This window comes from Macrotis lagotis, chromosome X (genome assembly GCF_037893015.1).
Source record: "Macrotis lagotis isolate mMagLag1 chromosome X, bilby.v1.9.chrom.fasta, whole genome shotgun sequence".
NCBI lineage: Eukaryota > Metazoa > Chordata > Mammalia > Peramelemorphia > Peramelidae > Macrotis > Macrotis lagotis.
In genome coordinates this window covers 82,386,842-82,407,884 of record NC_133666.1, presented here as the reverse complement: position 1 = coordinate 82,407,884, position 21,043 = coordinate 82,386,842, and the positions used below count along the sequence as shown (strand labels likewise).

At 36.0% G+C, this 21,043-nt stretch overlaps 1 protein-coding gene across 1 annotated transcript in view; it reads right to left on the bottom strand.

Moving 5' to 3' along the window:
* LOC141503016 (protein bicaudal D homolog 2-like) overlaps positions 1-21,043 on the bottom strand; it is a 33,913-nt gene that overhangs the window by 5,446 nt on the left and 7,424 nt on the right. Inside the window, exons 2-6 of the mRNA XM_074208098.1 lie at positions 19,716-19,941; positions 19,011-19,223; positions 8,623-8,775; positions 6,091-6,513; positions 854-1,861 (exon numbers count right to left, since the gene is read on the bottom strand). Coding sequence (XP_074064199.1) covers positions 854-1,861; positions 6,091-6,513; positions 8,623-8,775; positions 19,011-19,223; positions 19,716-19,941 — 2,023 coding nt within the window. The remainder of the gene's footprint in view (positions 1-853; positions 1,862-6,090; positions 6,514-8,622; positions 8,776-19,010; positions 19,224-19,715; positions 19,942-21,043) is intronic.

Below are 21,043 nucleotides of genomic sequence, written 5' to 3'. Positions count from 1 at the left end.
TTGGCTATTTAATTAGTATGAGTACCTAGAAGCCAGGGGCCATATTTTTGTTGCTGTTGCTTTCTTTGTAATCATGGAGTTTAGTATAGTGAATGCACTTAATGAATGCTTAACAAATGCTTATTTATTTGATTTTATCAACTTTAGTGAACCAACTATTCAACATACTTTACATTATGATGGTTGCTTACTGTTAACCCACTACAGTTATCCCTTTCACATTGTGGAGATTAGGGGCATGGCACCCCATGATCTGGAAAAATCTGTGAAAACTTTGGGCCTCCCGTTGTTCCAGAGAAGAAGTCTGAATTAATATGGTATTAAAAGACAAAATGTTCATATTACATAATATTATACATATATTTTGTTTATTTTTGAGCTTCTAAACTTCTTTGTATCATCAATTGGCCTTCATCTGTGGCTTCCACAAAACTCCCAAAAAATTACCACGATGGGGAAGTTGAGATGTGGAAGGGCTAACATAGTCACTGTAAAAATTAACCTATCCAAGGGCAAGTCCACAAATTAGTTAAATTCTCCATCACAATGGGGTTTGGGTATGAAAAGTAATAACTTGCACAATTTTGCACTTTGTTGGAGTAGCAACACCTCAAAACAATAGAAACTAGAAAAAGTCAATTTCATGTTGAATTATTTTATCTCCAGAAAGGAAAAAGGAAAAAAAAATGTTCCTTTGGATGTAATGCATCCAGTTGCCTGGTTTTCTCAATCTGACAAAAAGTCATCTTTGAGTCCTTAAATTTGTTATTCAGAGCTTGTCTCTTTCTGCCTCTGCTCTAGAGCCAAATGTGACATGTCTGTGTAGTATCCAGGATAATCAGCAATCGCTTACCTGCTTGTTGGCCTTCAATACAGTCCTCAGAGTTGCTATTTGCTCTCTCTGGGTGTTCAGTAAAGACTTTAATTTCATTATTTCATCAACAAGAGCGTTTTTATCCTTCAACTCTGTTGACATGGCTTCAAGTGACTTGTTGCGCAATGATATTGTCAGGGCTGTCTGGAGTTGCTTCACCTGACTTCCAATGATGGAAATTTGGGTGGAAAGACTCTCAGGTTCCTTTTCATATTCCTCTCCATCAGACTCACAAGGAGAATCACTAACAGACTGATTGCTGCTGCCACTTTTCACGGTGCTTGACTCAGGGCTAAACAAAACTTTCACAAAGAGATCATTAGACTGACTTCGGCACATACGGACATTGGCCACAACATCATTGGCATGCCTTTTGCAGGTATGGACAGGGGTTTGACCATCTTTAAAACTATCCAATAGACCATGATCAGGTAACAGGTTGTTGCAGACACAGATGCGGCGATACATGTTGGCCAGGTCTTCAGTAATCACCTGTAGCTCTTCCTGGGCTAGGCTCAGTTTGCTCTGAAATTCTGTTGACCGTTTTCTTGAAGCCTGAAGCTCATTCTCCAGATTAGTAATGATCTCTTGCTTCTGCTTACCTGATTTGGCCCAGAATCGAATCTTCTCAGTTAGGTTTTGAGATTCTTCTTGCCAGGCCTCCATGTCCTGCTTGTACTTGGCTTCCAAATCTTGGTATTTCTCATGCATCTCCTGAAGTTCCGTCTTCAGTCTGGAGGCTTGGGGACAGTTTGACGCCACACATTTATGTTCGGGTCCACTGAGTTCACTGGCACTGCTCTTCTCTCCATCTTTTCCAAAGAGCAAACTCAGGTCGTTACTACCATACCGTTTGTTTAAAGACTGGATTTGCTCAAGAAGGTAGCTATTTTGAGCTTGTTGTTTGGACAGTGCATCCTTTGTACTATCAAGCTGTGTCTGCAACTCTTTTATACTATTTAATAGCGTTGACTTTTCATGATCAACCTGTAAGTACAAAGCAAAGAATTTCAACGGAAATTAAAATTTATTCTAATCTGGGCCTTGAACTAAATGACCACTTGTTAGACATCCTGTGGAAGGACTCTACATAGAAAAAGGATTCGGGGGGTGCCAAGGGTCATCTAGTCCAACCTCTGAGATTCTAAAGTCTACCCTCATTGTATATTTGGAAAAGGGCATCAAGGAGAGGAGGGGAGGGGAAAGGAAACAGGACCCTGAGGGGAGAAAATTTTTGTGGTCTTTATACCACAATGTAAGCAAGCTAATAAATATCCAGGGAGCAAACAGAATAGTGAAAAGATTTGAGTTTATGCTATATGAATAATGGTTGAAGGAACTGAAGAAAAGACTTGAGTAAGGAAGGGCAAAATGACCATCTTAGGGTATTTGAAAATCTGTGATAAAGAAGAAAACTCAAATATTCTTTACTATTTAGTCCCAGGAGGCCAAACTAGGAACAATAATAGGTAGAAGTTTTAAAGAGTCTCAAGGTCAGGGAAAGGCCAACAGTTGTCCCAAAGTGTAATCAGCTGCCCTGAGAGGTAACTAGTTCCCTCCTTGAAGGTATTTAAGCAAATGATGAAAGAACCATTTGCTGGGCATGCTGCATTGGGGAACCTTTGGGGGATATGGATCTGGATATGGTCTAATTGGATTTGAGGTTTTTTTCTGAATTCTAAAATCCTTTGATTTCTTGGAGAGGAAAAAAATACCTATTCTTCCTGACTTCACAGTTTTTCTTGGTAGTAGCACCATTCATACATAGCCTCCCAGTTTTGTAAACTTGGGGTCAACTTTGCACTTTTCTGTCTTTGTGACTTTTCCTAGCCAGTCAGTTACCAGTCTTGCTGATTCCACTTCCAAATATTTCCTACATTTGTCTACTATGCTCTCCATTCCCATAGTAATCTTGATAATAATACAAACCCTCCTTATTGTAATATTACAATAGCCTACTCCCACCTCTCTTCTATACTCTTTAAGTCAAAAAAATCTTTCAAAAGTATAGATCTGTTGATGTTACTCCTCTGTTCAAACAAAAAAGAGAAAAATGAAGTAAAAAATAAAACAAAAATGAAAATAAAATCTTCCAACACAATGTGGGTACACAGATGAACATGAAATTGAGGCCCTAACCTCACAAACTCTGGGTCCTGATGAGGGACTGCAACACATATCCTGATCATTGAGTTCCAGTAAGCAGTAAGGGGACTGAGGGCCATTTCTAACAAACTGATCAAAGAAACTTTAAAAAGAGAACTTTAACAAATCAGGTAAATCTTCCCAGAACTAGGGTCTCTTAAGTGCTGAATGTAGGAACATCTGCTGGCACAGTCTAACTGGGATATAGATGACAAGAGGGGAAATATTGTGTGAGATGGAGAGAGCCTTAAATGCCAACCTACATTTGTTATTTATCCTCCAGATGATAAGAGACCACTGTAGGTTTGGGATCATTAGGGTAAGATGGTCAGATTTAAGAATATTATCTCAGCAGCTTTAATGTTCCAATGAAAAGCCTCCTTCTCCAGGAAGCTTTAATGTTCCAATGAAAAGCCTCCTTCTCCAGGAAGCTTTCTATATTCCCCCCGGTTGGAATGACTTTGTTCTACAAGTCTCACATAGCACTGGGTTTTCTAGGTCTTTGACACAGTCCTCATGTCCTATTGTGTAGTATAGCTATTCAAAGAAGTGTCTTTACTGCTCTAAACTTCCCCCAATGCCTTGCAGGTGCTTTGCACACAATAGTAGCACAATCAAAATTTATTACAGAGATCTCTAATAATTACCTAGATTTCAATTCTCTCCTTCTTTTAGGAATAAAACTATACCAGATTGGCTTAGAAAATTTATTAACAATTACCTTGATCTAACTGACTTAGTAACAATACCAAATCAAAAGCAATTATACCAATCTTTCCAGAAGCAAATTCCAAAGTTGGGTCTACCAAAAGGAATGAAGGAAAAGCATAGCAACTGCTCTTTGTCATACTCATTTAAATGGTGTCAGTCATCCTTGAGTCCCAGGATGTGGCATTTTGAGAATATTTTTAGTCATTTCCTGGTCTAAAAATACACAGTATTAAAAATAACTAGTCAGTAAACTGCTTAAGCAGATTAAAATCCATGATATCTCTCCCATTCCCTTTGCTAATCTTCCTATAACATGAGATTAAGAGATGACCATTATCTTATATGTGTGTATATGTATGTATATATAGTATGCATGTATATATAGGAGTGTGTATTTGCATGTATGTATATACACATGCATATATATGTGTGTGCATATATATACATATATGTACATATATATATATATATATATATATATATATATATATATATATATATATATGTATGTATCCCCTTTGTTCAAACAACAAGAGGTTGTTTCTGAGGGTGAAAGATACCAGCTGTGAAAGCCAGGCCACAAAGAACTTTTCACACATAACAATGAAGGAAAATAAACAAATGCTTAAATGGAAGGCTTTCTCACCATATACCTTAAGTATCATTTAATGATAAATGGAAGTTAATTCTTTGACTCTAAAAGACTATACTGCTCTTCTGTGATTAAAAAAGAAAACAAAAACACAGTCAGTTGATTCCATTCTAAAGGTGAATTTCCTGCCAAATAATAGAACATTTTAAACACTCAAGTAGGTGACATAGAACTTATAAGCTTAGTATATGGCAAGAAACATAAAGAAAAACAGCAAGTGATTTTTTTCCAAATATGGAAGGAGGAAATGAGAGGAACAATAAACTTCACAAGTCATGAAAGTCTCTGTGACAGAATAAGTATTCTCTCTTAAGAGAAAATCAGGGCAAGCCAAGCAGTCAGCTCTGTAGACAGTGTAGTTAGGCTTCCACCCTTGGAGTTAGATTCTTAAGCAGTGTTCATTTAATCCAACCCCCCCCTCATTTTACAGATGAGGAAAGAGAAACCCAGAGAGGTTAAAACTAAATGATGTACCCCAGGTCATATGAATCAGAGGCAGAATTTGGGCCCAGGTCCCCCAGGGGCCTCTGACTTCAGACGTGGGGCTCTTTCTAGTGTACTAGTCTAGTGTACTGTCTCCTATAATGGATTCTTCAATTCAATTCTTCAATGGATTATTCAATCTATTTAAGAGCCTGGTTCTTGTCTCTCTAATATAGCCCTCTTAGAGTAGGCAGGCTAAGATGATCCTCTATCCTTTTTGCAATGTCTTCCCCAGTTGGAAAGTGAATTCCTTGAAGGCACATGCTGTCTTGTTTTCTTGTATTTGTCTCTCTAGAACTCAGGATAGTATCTAGCACATAGTGAAAGTTTAATAAATGCTTGTTCTATCATCTCTCTATCTAGCTAGCTATTGATGTTATGCTGGGACACAGTTCTATTTATTATCACAGGCTATCCCACATTCAGTTTGATTTAGCAAAAACTGTTCAGCCCAGAATATGCTTAATGAGGTAGAATGATTGCCATTTCAACAATCATTTATTATTGCCATGTAAGAGTTTTCGAATGGAACAGACTCAGAGATAGGCAGTTCCAATTCATCCTAAACCTCATTTCCTATACCTGAATAGCTGAACACTTGCTACCAACCAACCTCTCAAAGTTATTTCAAGAATGAATGAGAAGTCAAAATACCCATGGAAGCATGGGAAACAAGATGTTTCAGATAACTCTCTTTGAAGAAAATGACTGAGTTGCCAAATGGCTAAGAATTTATCATATGATCTTCCGAAGGTCAGAAGAGTACAATTGGGGGCATCTCGTTTCTGCAACAAGTCTCAGAGAGGTAAGGTTACAACTCCTCGACCACCTCGAAGGTGTTTTCTCATTGGCTTACTTTAAGACATGTTCCAAATGTCTGCATTTTTTTTCAGGAAAAGTCATTTGTGGAGAAAATGCCTTTGACTTTCCACATCCTAGTTCCCTTTCATCATATCTACAGATTGTCTCTGCCATTGCTGAGCCCCACTAGCACACCTAACCTATCTCACTTTTGAAAGCCCCAAAGACAAAGGTACCCTAAGGCCACTAGGTTTGTGCCACTGAAGGAAGTTCTATATATAGCTCAGCAAAAGAAAGCCAACCGAATACTTCTGAGAAGTATTTTGCCATCTTGGATTGGAGTGCTGAACTCTTCTAAGAGGCTCATTTAGTTTAAATACTCATGCTCCCTAACTGACAAACACACAGAAAAGACCCCTCCTACCTGCAGAAGCTGCTGGTTCAGTTTCTGAATCTCTGATAAACTGAGCTCACTCAAAAGATCACACACCAAACCAGGTTGGGACCTGGAGCTGTTGCTAGCTTGAGGCATGGACATCATATTTTCTCTGTGGTTCCTGAATACTTGATTGTTGTAGCCAATGCCCAGGCTGTCATCATTACACTGATTCAGGTCATCAAAATTTGTCGGCAAAGTCCCTAAGGAATCATAGGTGTTGATGTACCCAGACAGCACCCTGCGCAGCTCATTTTTCTGTTCTCGTTCACTTTGGAGGGTTTCCAAGGCCTCTTCTAGATGATGGTCAGAGATCTCTTTCTGTCGAGTTACTTCAGCCAGACGAGTATTTCTAAGCTCAATTTCTTCATCTCTTCTCTGAACTTCACGTCTTAAGCCTTCATACTCCATCTGAAATGAAAGTAATTTTTTTTTACTTTTTTACTATTTACTCTTTACAACTTATGAGTTTTAAATTTACATTCATTTTGAATGGCATGTTATTTATGCTAGAAACTGCCTTGTTCAGAGTTATTCCCCAAGAGATAAGAAGCAAAGGATAAGAATAGGCAGTTCTCAAAGGAAGAAATCCAAGCCATCAATAATCATGTGATAAAATTCTCCAAATGACTAAAAATTTTAGGAATGTGAATAAAACAACCCTGATGTTCTGTGTCATACCTTTCAGACTGGCAAAGATGACAAACAAAGGGAAATTACAATTTGGTAGGAAACAAGCACACTAATGCAATGCACTGTTTGTAGAGTTATGATTTGGTCTGGCCATTTTAGAACACAATCTGGAACCATGCCAACCAGAGTCACCAAACTGTGAGCATTGCCGTGTGATCTGATAAAATAGCTCTAAGAGAACATTTAGTCAAGTACAACGAGCATCACTATAACACTCAACAAGGTCAATTCAGGATCTTATCTCTAGTCTCAGTAACAGGACTCTAGCTCCTCAACAATGGCTCAGAGAAGATAGTCATTCCTTGCTGTCCTTAGACTGGTATAGCCCCTTTCATGACACCCTGCACATGATGAACATTGAATTCAATTAAGGAAGGAAAGGATTTTAATAAGAATTCTGATATCTTGTGTGATATTTAAAAAACTATCCAGTATTTGTTGGCCGTGTTGGGGTAGGGGAGATGTAGAGAAGAGGGGACTGTCTAGAAACTGCTGACATAAAATAGATATCAATACGACATTAATTAAAAAGTTTAAATAAGAACCGAGGAGATCACTGGTTCTATCAGGGTCTCATAGAATCTGCCTCCATATCCCTCCCCAAAAATCCACAAAACAAAATATCATCACATCTGCTACAAAATCTGCCAAACACTCAGACTCTGTACCTTATGTTCAGTAGTACTTGGAGAGTTTTCAGGTGAATGAGCTATCATTTGAACTGCCCCTCCCCTAACACTTGGTATTTCCCTTTAAAAACTATATGGACTATGTCAGCCAGAGAGCTTAAAAAAATAAAAGACAATCAACCTATTAAGAAACAATACCCACCCAAGGATTTATTGGGGGAGTTACTACCCCTGCCCCATCCTTGGGGCTCAAAAGCACATTGAGCAAGACCAGAAGGCCATGTCAACTCAGTGATCTCACACTTCAAAAGCACATCACTAGCAACAGGGATGGATGCCCTGCTTTCAAAGATCTTAAAGTCCAAATCTTTTCTCAACAATTCATTTCTAAGTAAGACTTCAAGTCAGGAAGATGTTCCATAGTAAAACCCACTTCATGGGGGTGAGGTGTCTAGGGCAGGTAAATAGTAGGCAACAAAGAACCATTTTCCATGGCAAGGAGGGATTTATATTTTTGCTATTAAATATTTTTGCTATTTGCCTTGGTGTCTCTAAATGTTTAGGGGGAATCAATCCCCAAGAGCATAGTTTTGAAACCTTGTATGAAAAACATAGCTTCAGGGGCACCATCCATGTTCACTTTACTCCAGGCTCAACTCACTCTATAGAATGCTCCACTGCCTCAGAAACTCTATCCTCTCCCAACACCTTTTCCATTGATGTTGTCCAGTCATTACAGCTGTATGTGATATTTTGTGACCCCATTTGGGATTTTCTTGGCAAAGATACTAGAATGGCTTTCCATTTGCTTCTTCAACTCAATTTACAGATGAGGAAACTGAGGCAAAGAGAGTTACATGACTTGTCCAGGTCACACAGCTAGGAAGATTCTGAAGCTGCTTCTGAACTAAGGTCTTCCTGACTCCAGGCCCAAGTGCTCTATCTACTGCTCCACTTAGCTGCCTCCAGCCCCCTTCTGCCTCCCCTTTGTTTTCTCTTCTCCAAATTAGAATGAAAGTAACTGTCTTCTTTTCCTGTATTTGTATCCTTAGTTCTTAGCATATGCTTGGTACGTAGTAGGCACTTATTAAATGTTTTATCTTTCTATGTGTTAGGGGTTTCAAGAAGAAAACAAGATGACCAAAGTCCACTTAGAGGCTCTATTAATTCCAGTGGATGGGATCCAAGACCCACTTACCTGGGTCTCCTTCAAACAGGAAATCTGCTTCTGTAATGAGAGATTTTCTTCTTTCAGTTCTGCAGTGTCCTGCAGCTGACGTAATTCTTTCATCTTATATTGTTTGACCTCATCTTTCAATAGGGCTTTTTCAGTTTCTATACATTTGCACTCCTGGGGAGAAAAAAAAACTTTATCATGAAAAGGACAAATCTGATTCAACGTTCCTCTTCTTCCCTCTTCAAGAGAGCTCTAAGATGCTTCAGAAGGCATCAGATCTAAAGACACAAAAAGGCAGGAACTCATCTATTAATCTTTCTCATGACCATGGCAGAAGATGATAAACATTATTTCATTCATCAAACATTTCTTGAGACTCTGTTATACTATAAGGTATGGTACTAGGCACTTGGGTCTGACTTTTTCCAGTCCTCCCTCAGGTGCTAGATCCTTCCCTTCTAAGGTTATCTTCTATTTGCCCTGTATATTTCTTGAATGTACCTATTTATTTACATGGTTTCTCTTTAATTAGAATATAAGCTCATTGAGGGCAGAGACTGATTTTTACCTTTCTTCACATTCCTAGTGCTTAGCACAGGTTTGGCACATCATAAGCAATTAATAAATACTTGTCAACTTATTATCAGAACCATTTGAGTTTACAGGGGTCTCATTTTCAATTTTGACTTCTTAGGTCATTAAAATTCACAGTGCTTCTATACATACATTTAGGCTTAACTAGAACAACTTGGATTTAATTATTTCTCCTGCTTCAGGCATAGAATCCATTAGTAATAGGCAAAAGCAAATCCTTTTGTCACCAACTTCAGTTTAGGAAATTTTGTTTGTAAAAACATTCATTTTTTAAAAAATTTTGAATTCCAAATTCTGCCTGCCCTTCCCCTACCCACTGAGATATCATCAGTATGCTGTCAATTAACATGTGAAGTTATGCAAATAGTTTCCATATTAGCCATGCTGCTAAAAAAGAAAGTTAAAAAAGTAAGCTTCAATCTGCATTCAGAGTTCATCAGTTCTCTCTCTGAAGATTGATAGCATTTTTAATTTGTTGTCTTGGTTGTCATGGTTCATTGTATTAGTCAGAATAGCTAAGGCTTTCACAGTTGATCATCATTATAATATTAACAGTTGATTTTTTTAAAAAAGACAAGTGGCCAGGTTAGCTTGGCAGCTCAAGCAAGAAGGTCTCTAAAAAATAAATGGTAGACTCTTGGCAAAGACAGCTGCCTGAACAGAGGTAGAAATCCCAGGTCCAACACATCTATTCCAGCAGATACCTAAATTGTTTAAACTAATGATCAAGAAACACAATGAGAAAACTATCATCCTCTCCAAAATTACACAAAAAGTCAGAAAGAAGCCCACAGCAATAAGAAATAGGGCCCCACTAGCAAACCCAGAGCCAGCAAAGGAAATCAAATCAAGCCTAAGCTTCAGATCAGAGCAAGATCCCAAATGATCCAAGTCAAGACCCTACCCAAAAGCACTGAGTGATACAAAACCTGGCTCTAGCACAAAGCCAGAGCCACTTCCTATAGTCTTGATATATGTCTCACCACTGGACTCCCAATGGCTCTGGAGGAGAAAGTGAAGTTGACTGTGCCTAGGCCTGCCTCACTTAAATCCAATTCACTTGCAAGTCAAGATACCACCTTCCTGAAGTCACTGGTTCTCTCTGAGAATGAAGGACAAAAAACAACAGCCCAAAGTCCCAATTCAAGAACTAAAGTTGGAGAGATGAGTAAACCAAAGAAGAGAAAAAGATCCAGAGATAACCAGAAATCATGTGGAGAGTACCTACATAACTACAAGCCAAGCCTCAAAGGAAAAAATGGATTTTCTACCAGGACTAAATGAATACCTAGAAAAAAAATGAAGCAAGACTAAAAAATGAAATAAAAGTTCTAGAGGAAAGAGTTGAAAGGAAAATAAATGAGTCGGGGGGGCAGGAAGGGGAGAGGGGAACAACTAGATTCCGCGAAAATTGGAATGAATTAGACAGAAATCAATAACTGTCAAGAAGTCAAAGATAGATCACTTAAAAAGAATTGAATTTGGGGGTGGCTAGGTGGCGCAATGGATAGAGCACTGGCCCTGGAATCAGGAGTATCTGAGTTCAAATCCGACCTCAGACACTTAATAATTACCTAGCTGTGTGGCCTTGGGCCCTGGCAAAAACCTAAAAAAAATAACAATTGAATTCTCTGAAAACTACAATTTTTTAAAAGGCCTGAAACCTAGATTTCAAGAAAAAAAATTAAAATTAAATTAAAAATTAAAATTATCCAGATTTATTAGAACGAAAAGATATACTAAAGATAGATTCCACCAATCACTTCCTGAAAGAAATCTCAAAAGGAAAAGTCCCAGGAATGTCATAAACAAAAGCCAGAGCTCCCACATCAAAGAAAAATTATTGCAATAATTCAGGGGCATTTTGAAGATAACATTTTTTGTTCAGTTACTTTTCAGTAGTGTCCAATTCTCTTTGACCCCATTTGGCTGTGCCTTGGCAAAGATACTGTAGTGGTTTGCCATTTTCTTCTCAAGCTCATTTTACAGGTGAGAAAACTGAAGCAAACAGGATGAAGTGACTGGCCTGGAGTCACACAGTTAGTAAATGTCTGAGGTCAGATTGAGGTCATAAAGATTAGTTCTTCTGACTCCAGGCCCAGCACTCTATTCATTGTTGCACCATTAGCTAACTTAATTTATTTATATATATTTTTTAAAAGCAAGCAGTACGACATTGAAACCTGCAGTTTCATATACAATCCTCTTTGTGCCCTGCTATATATCTGGAGATCCTCTTTTTTTGGTGATCAAGTTTAAAATTTTTTTAATTGTTTAAAAGGTTATGAACCAGGGTAGTTAGGTGGCACAGTAGATAGAGCACCAACCCTGGAATCAGGAGGGTCTGAGTTCAAATTTGACCCCAGACACTTAATTACCTAGCTGGCACTTAACCCCAAGATATGATCACCTGGATTAAGTTAAAAGCAATCTTTCTAACAGATACAAACTCCCAGAAGAATAACTTGATCATTCCTAGATGAGGTAGTCATGTGACAGACTTTCTGGTAGAAAAGGCTAATTAAAAAGTTTATAATATATCATAATGTATCCAGTAATGTTGAAGTTCCACCTACATAAAACTAAACCTCTTCTCTAGAGAACTTAAGTAGATAAACCTATTATTTTCTTCATTTTTATCTTATTTTTCAAGCCAGAAAGGACCTCAAAATCTAATGATACAATTTTATTTTACTATTTTGCCCTTTTTATTCTAAACATTACAACTATCAAATAAAATTAGCATTTCCATATATATTATAGAATAATATTATGCATGAACCTGAGAATCTCTTATATAAAATTCATTTTACAACGTATATAATGAATTCAACACATGACCTTCAAAGCAGTGCTATTTGTCCATGATTTCTTCAAAACTTCTTTCTGCTCACTTTTTTTTTTGTGGGGGGGGGGGAAGCCCCAGTCCTACTTTACCCTCACCAAAAAAAAAAAACATTTCAACAAATATTCAGTCAAGCAAAACCAATTCCCATAATGGTCATGTCCAAAAATCAATGCTTTGTTTTCTATGTTGAGTCCATCACCTATCTGTCAGAGGTTGGGTATCATGCTTCAGCTCCAAAACCATAGCTGATCCTTTAACTGATCAGAGTTCTTAACTCGTTCAAAATTATCTTTGTAATGTTAAATAGAAATTGTTTTCCTATATCTACTCACTTCACTCTGCAGGCCAATCTTACCTGGTTTTTCCAAAACCATCCCATTTGTCATTTCTTACATCCCAATAATATTTCATTAAATGAATATACTATAATTTATTCATCCATTCCTCAAGTAATAAGAATTCCCTTTGTTCTTTGACAACAAAAAAGGTGCTATAAATATTTTTTTATTTTGGAGTTATTTTACCCTTTTTTTAAAAATCTCTTTGGATATATAGGCCATCTCTTAGGTATGGCATTGAAGAAGTAAATTAAGTGGTATTATCTCTTTTATGATATTGGCATGGCATAAGCATGAACATTTCTCCAGTTACTTATATGTCTATTTCTATTTTGAGCATTTATAGTATAATTATATTCATATAATTCCTAGGTATGTCTTAGACTCCCAAATATTTGATTCACTCTATAATTATTCAGAATAGAACTTCTCTACCTCATCCTACTGGATTTTGTTTGTAATTATACAAAAATGCTGATAAATTTTGTGGATTTATTTTGCATACTGCAAATTTGCTGAATTATTGTTTCAATTAATTTTATTTGGTTATTATTTTATTATTTTATTTATTTAGATTATTTTATTATTATATTATTAGTAATTTTATATGGTTGACTCAAGTTAATCCAAAGTACACCATATCATCTGCAAAAAGAAAATCATTTTGTTTCCTCTCTGTCTATACATATTCCTTCAATTTATTTTCCTGTCTTACTATTATAGTACTTCTAGCACTATACCAAGTGTTGATGTGGATATCCTTGCTTTACCCCTGATCTTATATTAAAGACTTCTAGTTTATCCCTATTATTCCCAACATATAATACTGGCACTTAGTTTCAGGTACATAATATTTATCATGTTAAGGAAAGGTCCATTCATTTCTGTGCTTGTTAGTTTTTATATTTTTAAAACAAAAACAGATGCTACATTTTGTCAAAAGCTATTTTCTGTATATAATTTTTAGCATTTCTTTTCCTAACACTGAACCAACCCTTGCATTCTTGGCATAAATTCAACCTGACCATAGTGTATAATTTTTTTGATACATTGCTGTAGCCTCCTTGCTAATATTTTAATTAAAATTTTTGTGCCAGTACTCATTAGGGATACTAATCTATGGTTTTTACTTTTCTCTTTTGATTCTTCCTAATTTAGGTATTAAGATATTTATATTCTAGAAGAAATTTTGTAGGATTGTTACTTGTTTTTACTTTTTTGCAAATAATGTATATAAGATTACAACTAATTATTCTCTTAATATTTAATAGAATTCATTTGTACATCCACGTGTGCTTGGCATTTTTCTTCAGGAGTCCAATTATTTCTTGTTCAACTTCTTTTTCAGGGATTAGATTGCTTTAAGTTTTATGTCTTTTTTTGTTAAGCTGCATGTTTTATATTTTTGTAAATATTTTTCTTCTTCATTTAAGTTATTGGTTTCACTACCAGTTAAGCAACAAAGTTTCTAATATTCTTAATTCTTTTACATTTTTTATATTGGTAATATAGTTTTACTTTTTTATCAAATTACCTAGTAGTTTATCTTGTTTTTCTCAAAATAAAAATAAACAGTCAAAAAACCCAGCTCCTTTGATGAAATTTTTGGTCTATTTGTTTGGCTCTCAGCTTTGTTAATTTCTGGTTTTCAAGATTCTGACTTTGGTATTTAATTGGGTTTTTCCTAGTTTTGAACTTTTCTTTATTTTTTTGATGAAAGAGTTTAGAGAGACAAATTTTTCACTAAAGATTGCTTTGACTACATCACAAAATTAAAGGATGTTGTTCCATTGTTGTCAATTTCTTTAAAGAAATTATCCACTATTGTGGTTATACTATTTCTCTCTTTGACTTGTTTATTTTTTCTTTGAATCTTTTAGATACTTTACTATTTGGTGTATATATATATATGGTAAATGCTGATATTTATTCATCCTCAGTGACCCTTGAGCATAACATTGCTTCAAATTCTTTTAATCATGACTGTTTTTGCTGTTACCCATCTCTGTTTGTTTAGCTTAAGCATAATAGATTTTACTCCAGTCTCTTACTTTAACTCAGTATAAATCAATATTTCAAATGCAGATTTTATTTTCTAATCCATTCTGCTACCCCTCTATTTTAGGGGTGAGTTTATCCTGTTCATAGTTATGATCACTAATTGTATATTTCCCTCCATCCCACTCTTATAGTTTTTCTTTCTTTCCTTGGCTCTGCCTGACTCGTTTTGCTTTTTTAAATGTTGTTACATTTTGAATTGTTTCCCTCTTTCCCAAGACCAACATTTGATACAGAATTAGAAAGACAGATAGATAGACAAACAGACAGACAAAGAGATAGAGAGACAGAAAGACAGATGGATGTAGAGCCATACAATACATACTTCCATATATTAGTTCTTTCTCTGGAGGGGGATAACATTTTCCTTCATAAGTCCTTCATAGTTTATTTGAATGATTATATTACTCAGAATAACTTAGTCATTCACAGTTACTCTTTGAACAATATTTCTATTACTGTATATAATGTTCTCTTGGATTTGCACATTTCACTTTTCAATATTTCATGCAATCTTTTCATGTTTTTCTAACACCAACCTGTTCATCACATCTTACAGCACAGTTGTATTCCTTCACCACCACATGCCACAAGTTATTGAGCCATTACCCAATTGATGGACATTCCTTCAATTTCCAACTCCTCACCACCAAAAAGAAAATGGCTATAAGTATTTTTGAATACATAAGTTATTTTCCTCTTTCTATGATCATCTTGGGAAACAGAACTGGGTCAGAGTATACATAGTTTTATAGCTCTGTGGGCCTAATTCCAAATTATTCTCCAAAATGTTTGGATCATTTCACTTTTCCACCAACAGTGCGTGTGTCCCAATTTTTCTGCATCCCTTCCAACAACATATTTTATTTTCCTCTTTTATCATTTTAACCAACTTGATTGGTGTGAGATGGTACCTCAGAGTTATTTTGATTTACATTTCTCTAATCAATAATGATTTAGAGAATTTTTTCATATGACTATATATATATAGCTTTGATTTTGTCTTCTAAAAACTGCCTTTCCATATCCTTATCCATTTATCAAATGGGGAATGACTCATATTCTTATAAATTTGACTCATTTCTCTATATATTCGAGAAATGAAGCCTTTATTCAAAAAAGTTATAAAAATGTTTTCTCAATTTTGTTTTTCCTCTAATCTTGGCTACATTGATTTTTTTGTACAAACCCTTTTTAGGTTAATGTAACAAAAATTATCAATTTTATATCCCATAACATGCTCTATCTTGTTTAATCATAAATTCTTATCTTATCCATTCAAATTTGATAGGTAAAATGTTTCTTTCTCCTCTGAATTGACCTATGATAACTCCCTTTATGTCTAGGTTATGTATTCATTTTTATCTTATCTTAGTAAATAGTATAAGATATTGGTTTATACCTAGTTCTGCCAGACTGCTTTCCAGTTTTCCCAGAAATTTTAACCAAACAATGAGTTCTTAACGCAAAAGTTTAGACCATAGTATTTATCAAACACATGGTTACTATAATCATTAACTACTTACTCTTTTCCACTGATCTACCAGTAGAATCTACCATTTCTTAACCAGTACCAGATGATTTTGATAATTATCACCTTATAATAATTTAAGATCTGGTTTTGCTAGATTTCCTTTCTTTACTTTTTTCATTAATTCCTTTGACATTCTTGACCTTTTGTTCTTCCAAATGAATTTTGTTATCATTTTTCTAGCTTAATAAAATAATTTTTGGTAATTTTATTAAAATGACACTGAATAAATAGATAGATTTAGGCAGAATGTCATTTTTATTTACCCAGTCCACCCATGCTGCCTTGTTGTTTACAAGGAAAGTGGCAAGAGAGAAGGCACACTCAGGACTGTTAACCTTTGCTAGATGCAATCTGCTCCCCCTTGTCTGTACACCATCACAAATTTTTATACTTTCTTTTCTTTTGCCTTTTGAAACCCTCCCAACCATACAATGATATTCTGAGTCTGAAGTTTGTTTTCCTTATGAGTAATATGTATTCCAGTCCATCCATCTTCTTATTCCCACCCCAACCCTACTCCCACTTACTCCCACCTATTTGCTTATCAGGTTAAAATCTGTGTGTTTGTTTGAGACTAGGTCTCCTTATCTTACCTAGGCTGGAAATTCAACAGTCACTCACAGGCCCAATCCTACTACTGATTGGCAAAGGAGTTTTGTGCTGCTTCACCCCTCCTTAGGCAACCCAGTATCCCTCCTCTCCCTGGGACTCACCACATTGGTGTTGAACTTATTGCAGATATCAGATAGGCTTTGGCTCCACCACAGCTCAAAATTCTCAAGCTCAAGCTATCCACTGGATTCAGCCTCCCTGGTTAGCAGGGATTAGAGAAGTGATCCACCACATTCAATTTTCTATACCAAAATCCATATGAGTCTGTGTGTTTGTGTGTATGTATGTATTTTCATTCTACCAACCTCATATTGGTTCAGATGAAAATGAAATTAAAATAATATTCATTTTATCATCATATTTATATATACCCTAATCAAATGAGATAGCAAATTCTCCTGCCCTTCTTCCCTAGTATATACCCCTCCCCCCTCCATTTTCTTTCAAGATCATCAATAATAAAAAAGAAAATGAAAATTGTCTTAACAGTTATGTGTAATCCAACAAAACACTGGTCATGTCTAAAAATCTCATTCAGCACTTTAACTCCATCACTTCCTTGGCAACAAGTGAGTGGCATGATTTACCTTCAAACTTCTGGACCCATGGTTTCTCTTTTTATTGAGCAGAACCCTAAAGTCTTTAGATATTGTTTTATTTTTTTAAATGTTACTGTCATTGCATAAACTGTTCTCCTAGTTCTGCTGATTTCACCCTGCATCAGTTCACAGAGGTTTTCTCAGTTTTCTCTGAAAGATCCACTTTATCATTTCTTATAGCAGAGTAAGATTCTATTACATTCATATACTATAATTTATTTAACCATATCCCAATAAGTTCCCCTTAGATTCCAATTTTTGACTACTTTGAAATAAGCATTCCTAAGTATTTTTTACATATAGACCATTTTTCTCCTTCTTTGATATCTTTGGGGTATAAATTGTATAATTAGGTCAAAGGGTAAGCATCATTTATAGTGACTTTTGAGACATAGCTTCAAATTGCTTTCCAGAATGACTGGAGCAGTTGGGAATCTTACCAACAGTTCACAGGTGTACCTGTTTTCCCTCAGTTCTCCCCATATTTGTCCTTTATGTTTCTGTCATCTTTGTCAATCTGAGTGGAATCTTATATGTGCTTTAATTTACATTTCTCTATTAGTGATTTGAATCATTTTTTTCATATGGTTGGTGATAGTGTGGATTTCTTCCTTTGAAAACTGTTTGCTCCTTTTCTTCAACCATTTACCTATATTTTTCATTTTTATACCAATTATTTGATTTTTCTCTTTTAAAAAAAGATTAGTTTATTTTATTAACTTTTTAACAAAAAACAGCTCTAATTTTATTTATTAATTCAATCATCTTTTGCTTTCCATTTTATTAATCTATTCTTTAATTTTCAAAATTTCTACTTTGTTGATTAATAGGGGGTCAAACTGTATTTTTGAGGCTTTGGCTTACATATATTGTAGTATTCTTTTCTTGTTTAGAGTTGGTGTCTTGGGTGATTCTGGCTCCGTAACAGCGCTTTATAGTGAAAGTTTTTGTTTATTTACTCATTCCAACCTTACCTCCTGAATTGGGCCTTTGTATAAGGACCAAGTTCTACACAGTTCTAGAAGGTAGATTCGGCCTTGTTTAGATTCAAGCTATATATTCTCTGGGGTCCTAGCACTGCTTCCCTAGGCACTGAATGCTATATTTTTCAAGGATGTTAAAAGCAGCTCAGACCAGGGAATTACCAGCTTTCAGTTCTCCCTGCACATTCTCCTCTAAGCAACACAATTACAGGTTTGCCTCCAGTTGAAGCTCCAGTAGACAGTTGCTAACCCCAGTCCATCAGCTAGCTGGAAGAATGTGACGCTTTGAGCAAGACTGCAAGCTCGTCCCTGGTTTCTCTTCACCATTTTGATTACTCAGCTGCAGTTCTATGATTTGAATCACAATCTTGCTCCACGGTCAGAGAAACAGAGTTAGAGGCATCCCCTGGTCCACACTCCCTGCCTTGATTTACAAGTTTAGGGTCTGGTTTCTACCTTTCCTCAACATTGCTCTGTGATCATACTGACAAAGCTTCAGATCCCAACTTCACTCCATCTGAAAGAAGTTGCTAAAATTGCTAAAATTTTGTTTAAAATTATCATTACTAGGTTTTCCAGGACTGCTTCTTCATGTATATAAAATATACATGTTAGGATATGACCTAAATGACATCAATTTGGGTTGTTCTCAGACCTTTCCGTACTTTCTTTCCTTTTCTTGGTTAGAATCTAAGTAGCTAAAGGTTACTGATTAAGCAAGAAAGGTACTTCGGAACAAGACCCCTCAATAGAAACATGTTGGAATTGTTATAAGCTATCCCCCCCACACAAACTTGGAGTGGTTCCCATACACCCAGGGAAGCAAATGATACAGACACACACCTTTCTCAGCTCCTGGATTATGGAAGAAAGGCGATCATTTTCTGCAGATGTATTAGTCACAAGGAATCTCATTTGTTTAATGTCATTCTGCAACTCTTCAATTCTTTCCATCAGCTTTGCCTCCTTGGAAGCAGTTTCTAGTAGCAAACATTCTTCTCGGTTCTCTCCATCAAATGTAGCCCGCTTGTGATTGCTATGACATTCCGCTAATGCCTAGAATGGACAGAGAAGACAACCATTTTGATGGCAAACTAGGGATGGAATTTACAACTAAGATACTGTAGTGTAAGACATATGAATGTGAAACCAAAAGAGATGTTTCTTCTCAAAGAGATGAAGAGACAAGAATGGTAAAAGTCAAAAAAACAGCACTATTTTATGGTATAACTACAAGGAAGTCTAAAGCATTGCCTCTGCCCTTAGGGAATCTCGAATTAGTTGATAAAATTAAAATCTTAACCTCTTCCTCTCTCAAAAACACCTCTACAAATAAGTTAAACATATTTAAAAATTCAGCTAAGAGAATTAATCAAAGCAATTAACTAAAGAAAGTCTGTTTTTTTTTGGGGGGGGGGGGTCTGGGTTTTTTTTTTTTTTTTTAGTTTTTCCAAAAAAAGGAGCATAGACAGAGCTGGCCTTGTCATGTCTCAGTAAGGCACCTCCCCCAGTGCCACTGATGGCTGTGAGTCATGGTTTCCTGTTTACCTCTTTCAGTTGATGAAGTTCCAGCCTATGGGACTCTAGCTCTGTTTCCAAGTCCCCATATTTCTGTTTCAAGTCAGCATTTTCCTCGAGCACTGCCAGGCCATATGTTGCAGCCTGAACTTTCTCCTGAGTTGTCTCCTGCAGTTCACTGGATAACCGTTCTACTTCTGCTCTCAGAAGTGCCAAGATCCTTTCCTGTTCCATAGGGGATAAGCTGGGCCCCTGTCTGCCAAGCACAAGTCAAGAATCAATACACTGTCACAGAAGAAACCCCCAAGGAGAAGGAAGATATACTGAGGATACTGTTAAACAAACACAAGATTCATATGAAAAGAAATAAGGGGAAGGGGGAAGTGGAGGAGAGAGAGAGAAAATGGAGCATCTAGATTCATAAGCAGATCCCAGGGAAATTGATGCCAAAATACAAGCCTTTAATAAATGTTGTAATGTAAAGACTGGAAAATTGCCTTCTGTGGGGGGTGAGGGGAGGGAAGTAAGATTAGGATAAATTGTAAAACTCAAAATAAATAAAATATTTTAAATAAATAAATGTTTGTTGTTAGATAAAAGTGAGAAAGCAACTTAAGATTAAAAAACTTTTTAATCATATTTTAAACTGATAAAAGGAAATATGAAATTATTTTTAAAATAATGTGTGAGTACAAATTGAATACAAGTCAAGTACAGGATGTTCCAAATATCTCATTGCAATTTTGTTGCTGCTTATTCATTTCAGTTGGATCTCCATGAACTCATTTGGGGTTTTCTTGGCAAAGATACTGAAGTCATTTCCATTTACTTCTCCAACTCATTCTAAAGATGAGGAAACTAAGGACAAACTGAGTTAAGTGACTTGCTCAGGGTCACAGCTAGTAAGTCTGAGGGCAGATTTGAACTCAGGAAGCTAAATCTTCCTGACTCCAGGCCCTGCCTTCTATCTACTGTATCAATTAGTATAGTTTTAAGTTTTAATAACTTCAGAAGTAGAAATGATACGGAAATTTTTTAGTTGTTTTGAGAATTTTGAATAATGAATTTATCATTAAAATTAAATTAATTTTTTGCTTCAGTCATTCATAAGAGGGTAATGAAGAAAAAGTCAACTGCATTCTCTTACTGGCTTAACAGCAATAGGGAAAAAATTCATTTCCCATTATAAAAGGAGGTTACCCACAGAAATTTAACATTTGAATGAAAACATTAAAGGAAACTGGCTCAATTCATGATGAGCCTAGATCCAAGAAACATAAAACACATGAAAAGACTGGGTGAAACTGAGAGGGAATCTGGATAGAGTCCCCCAAAACCAGTCTACTGTGTTTACTAAA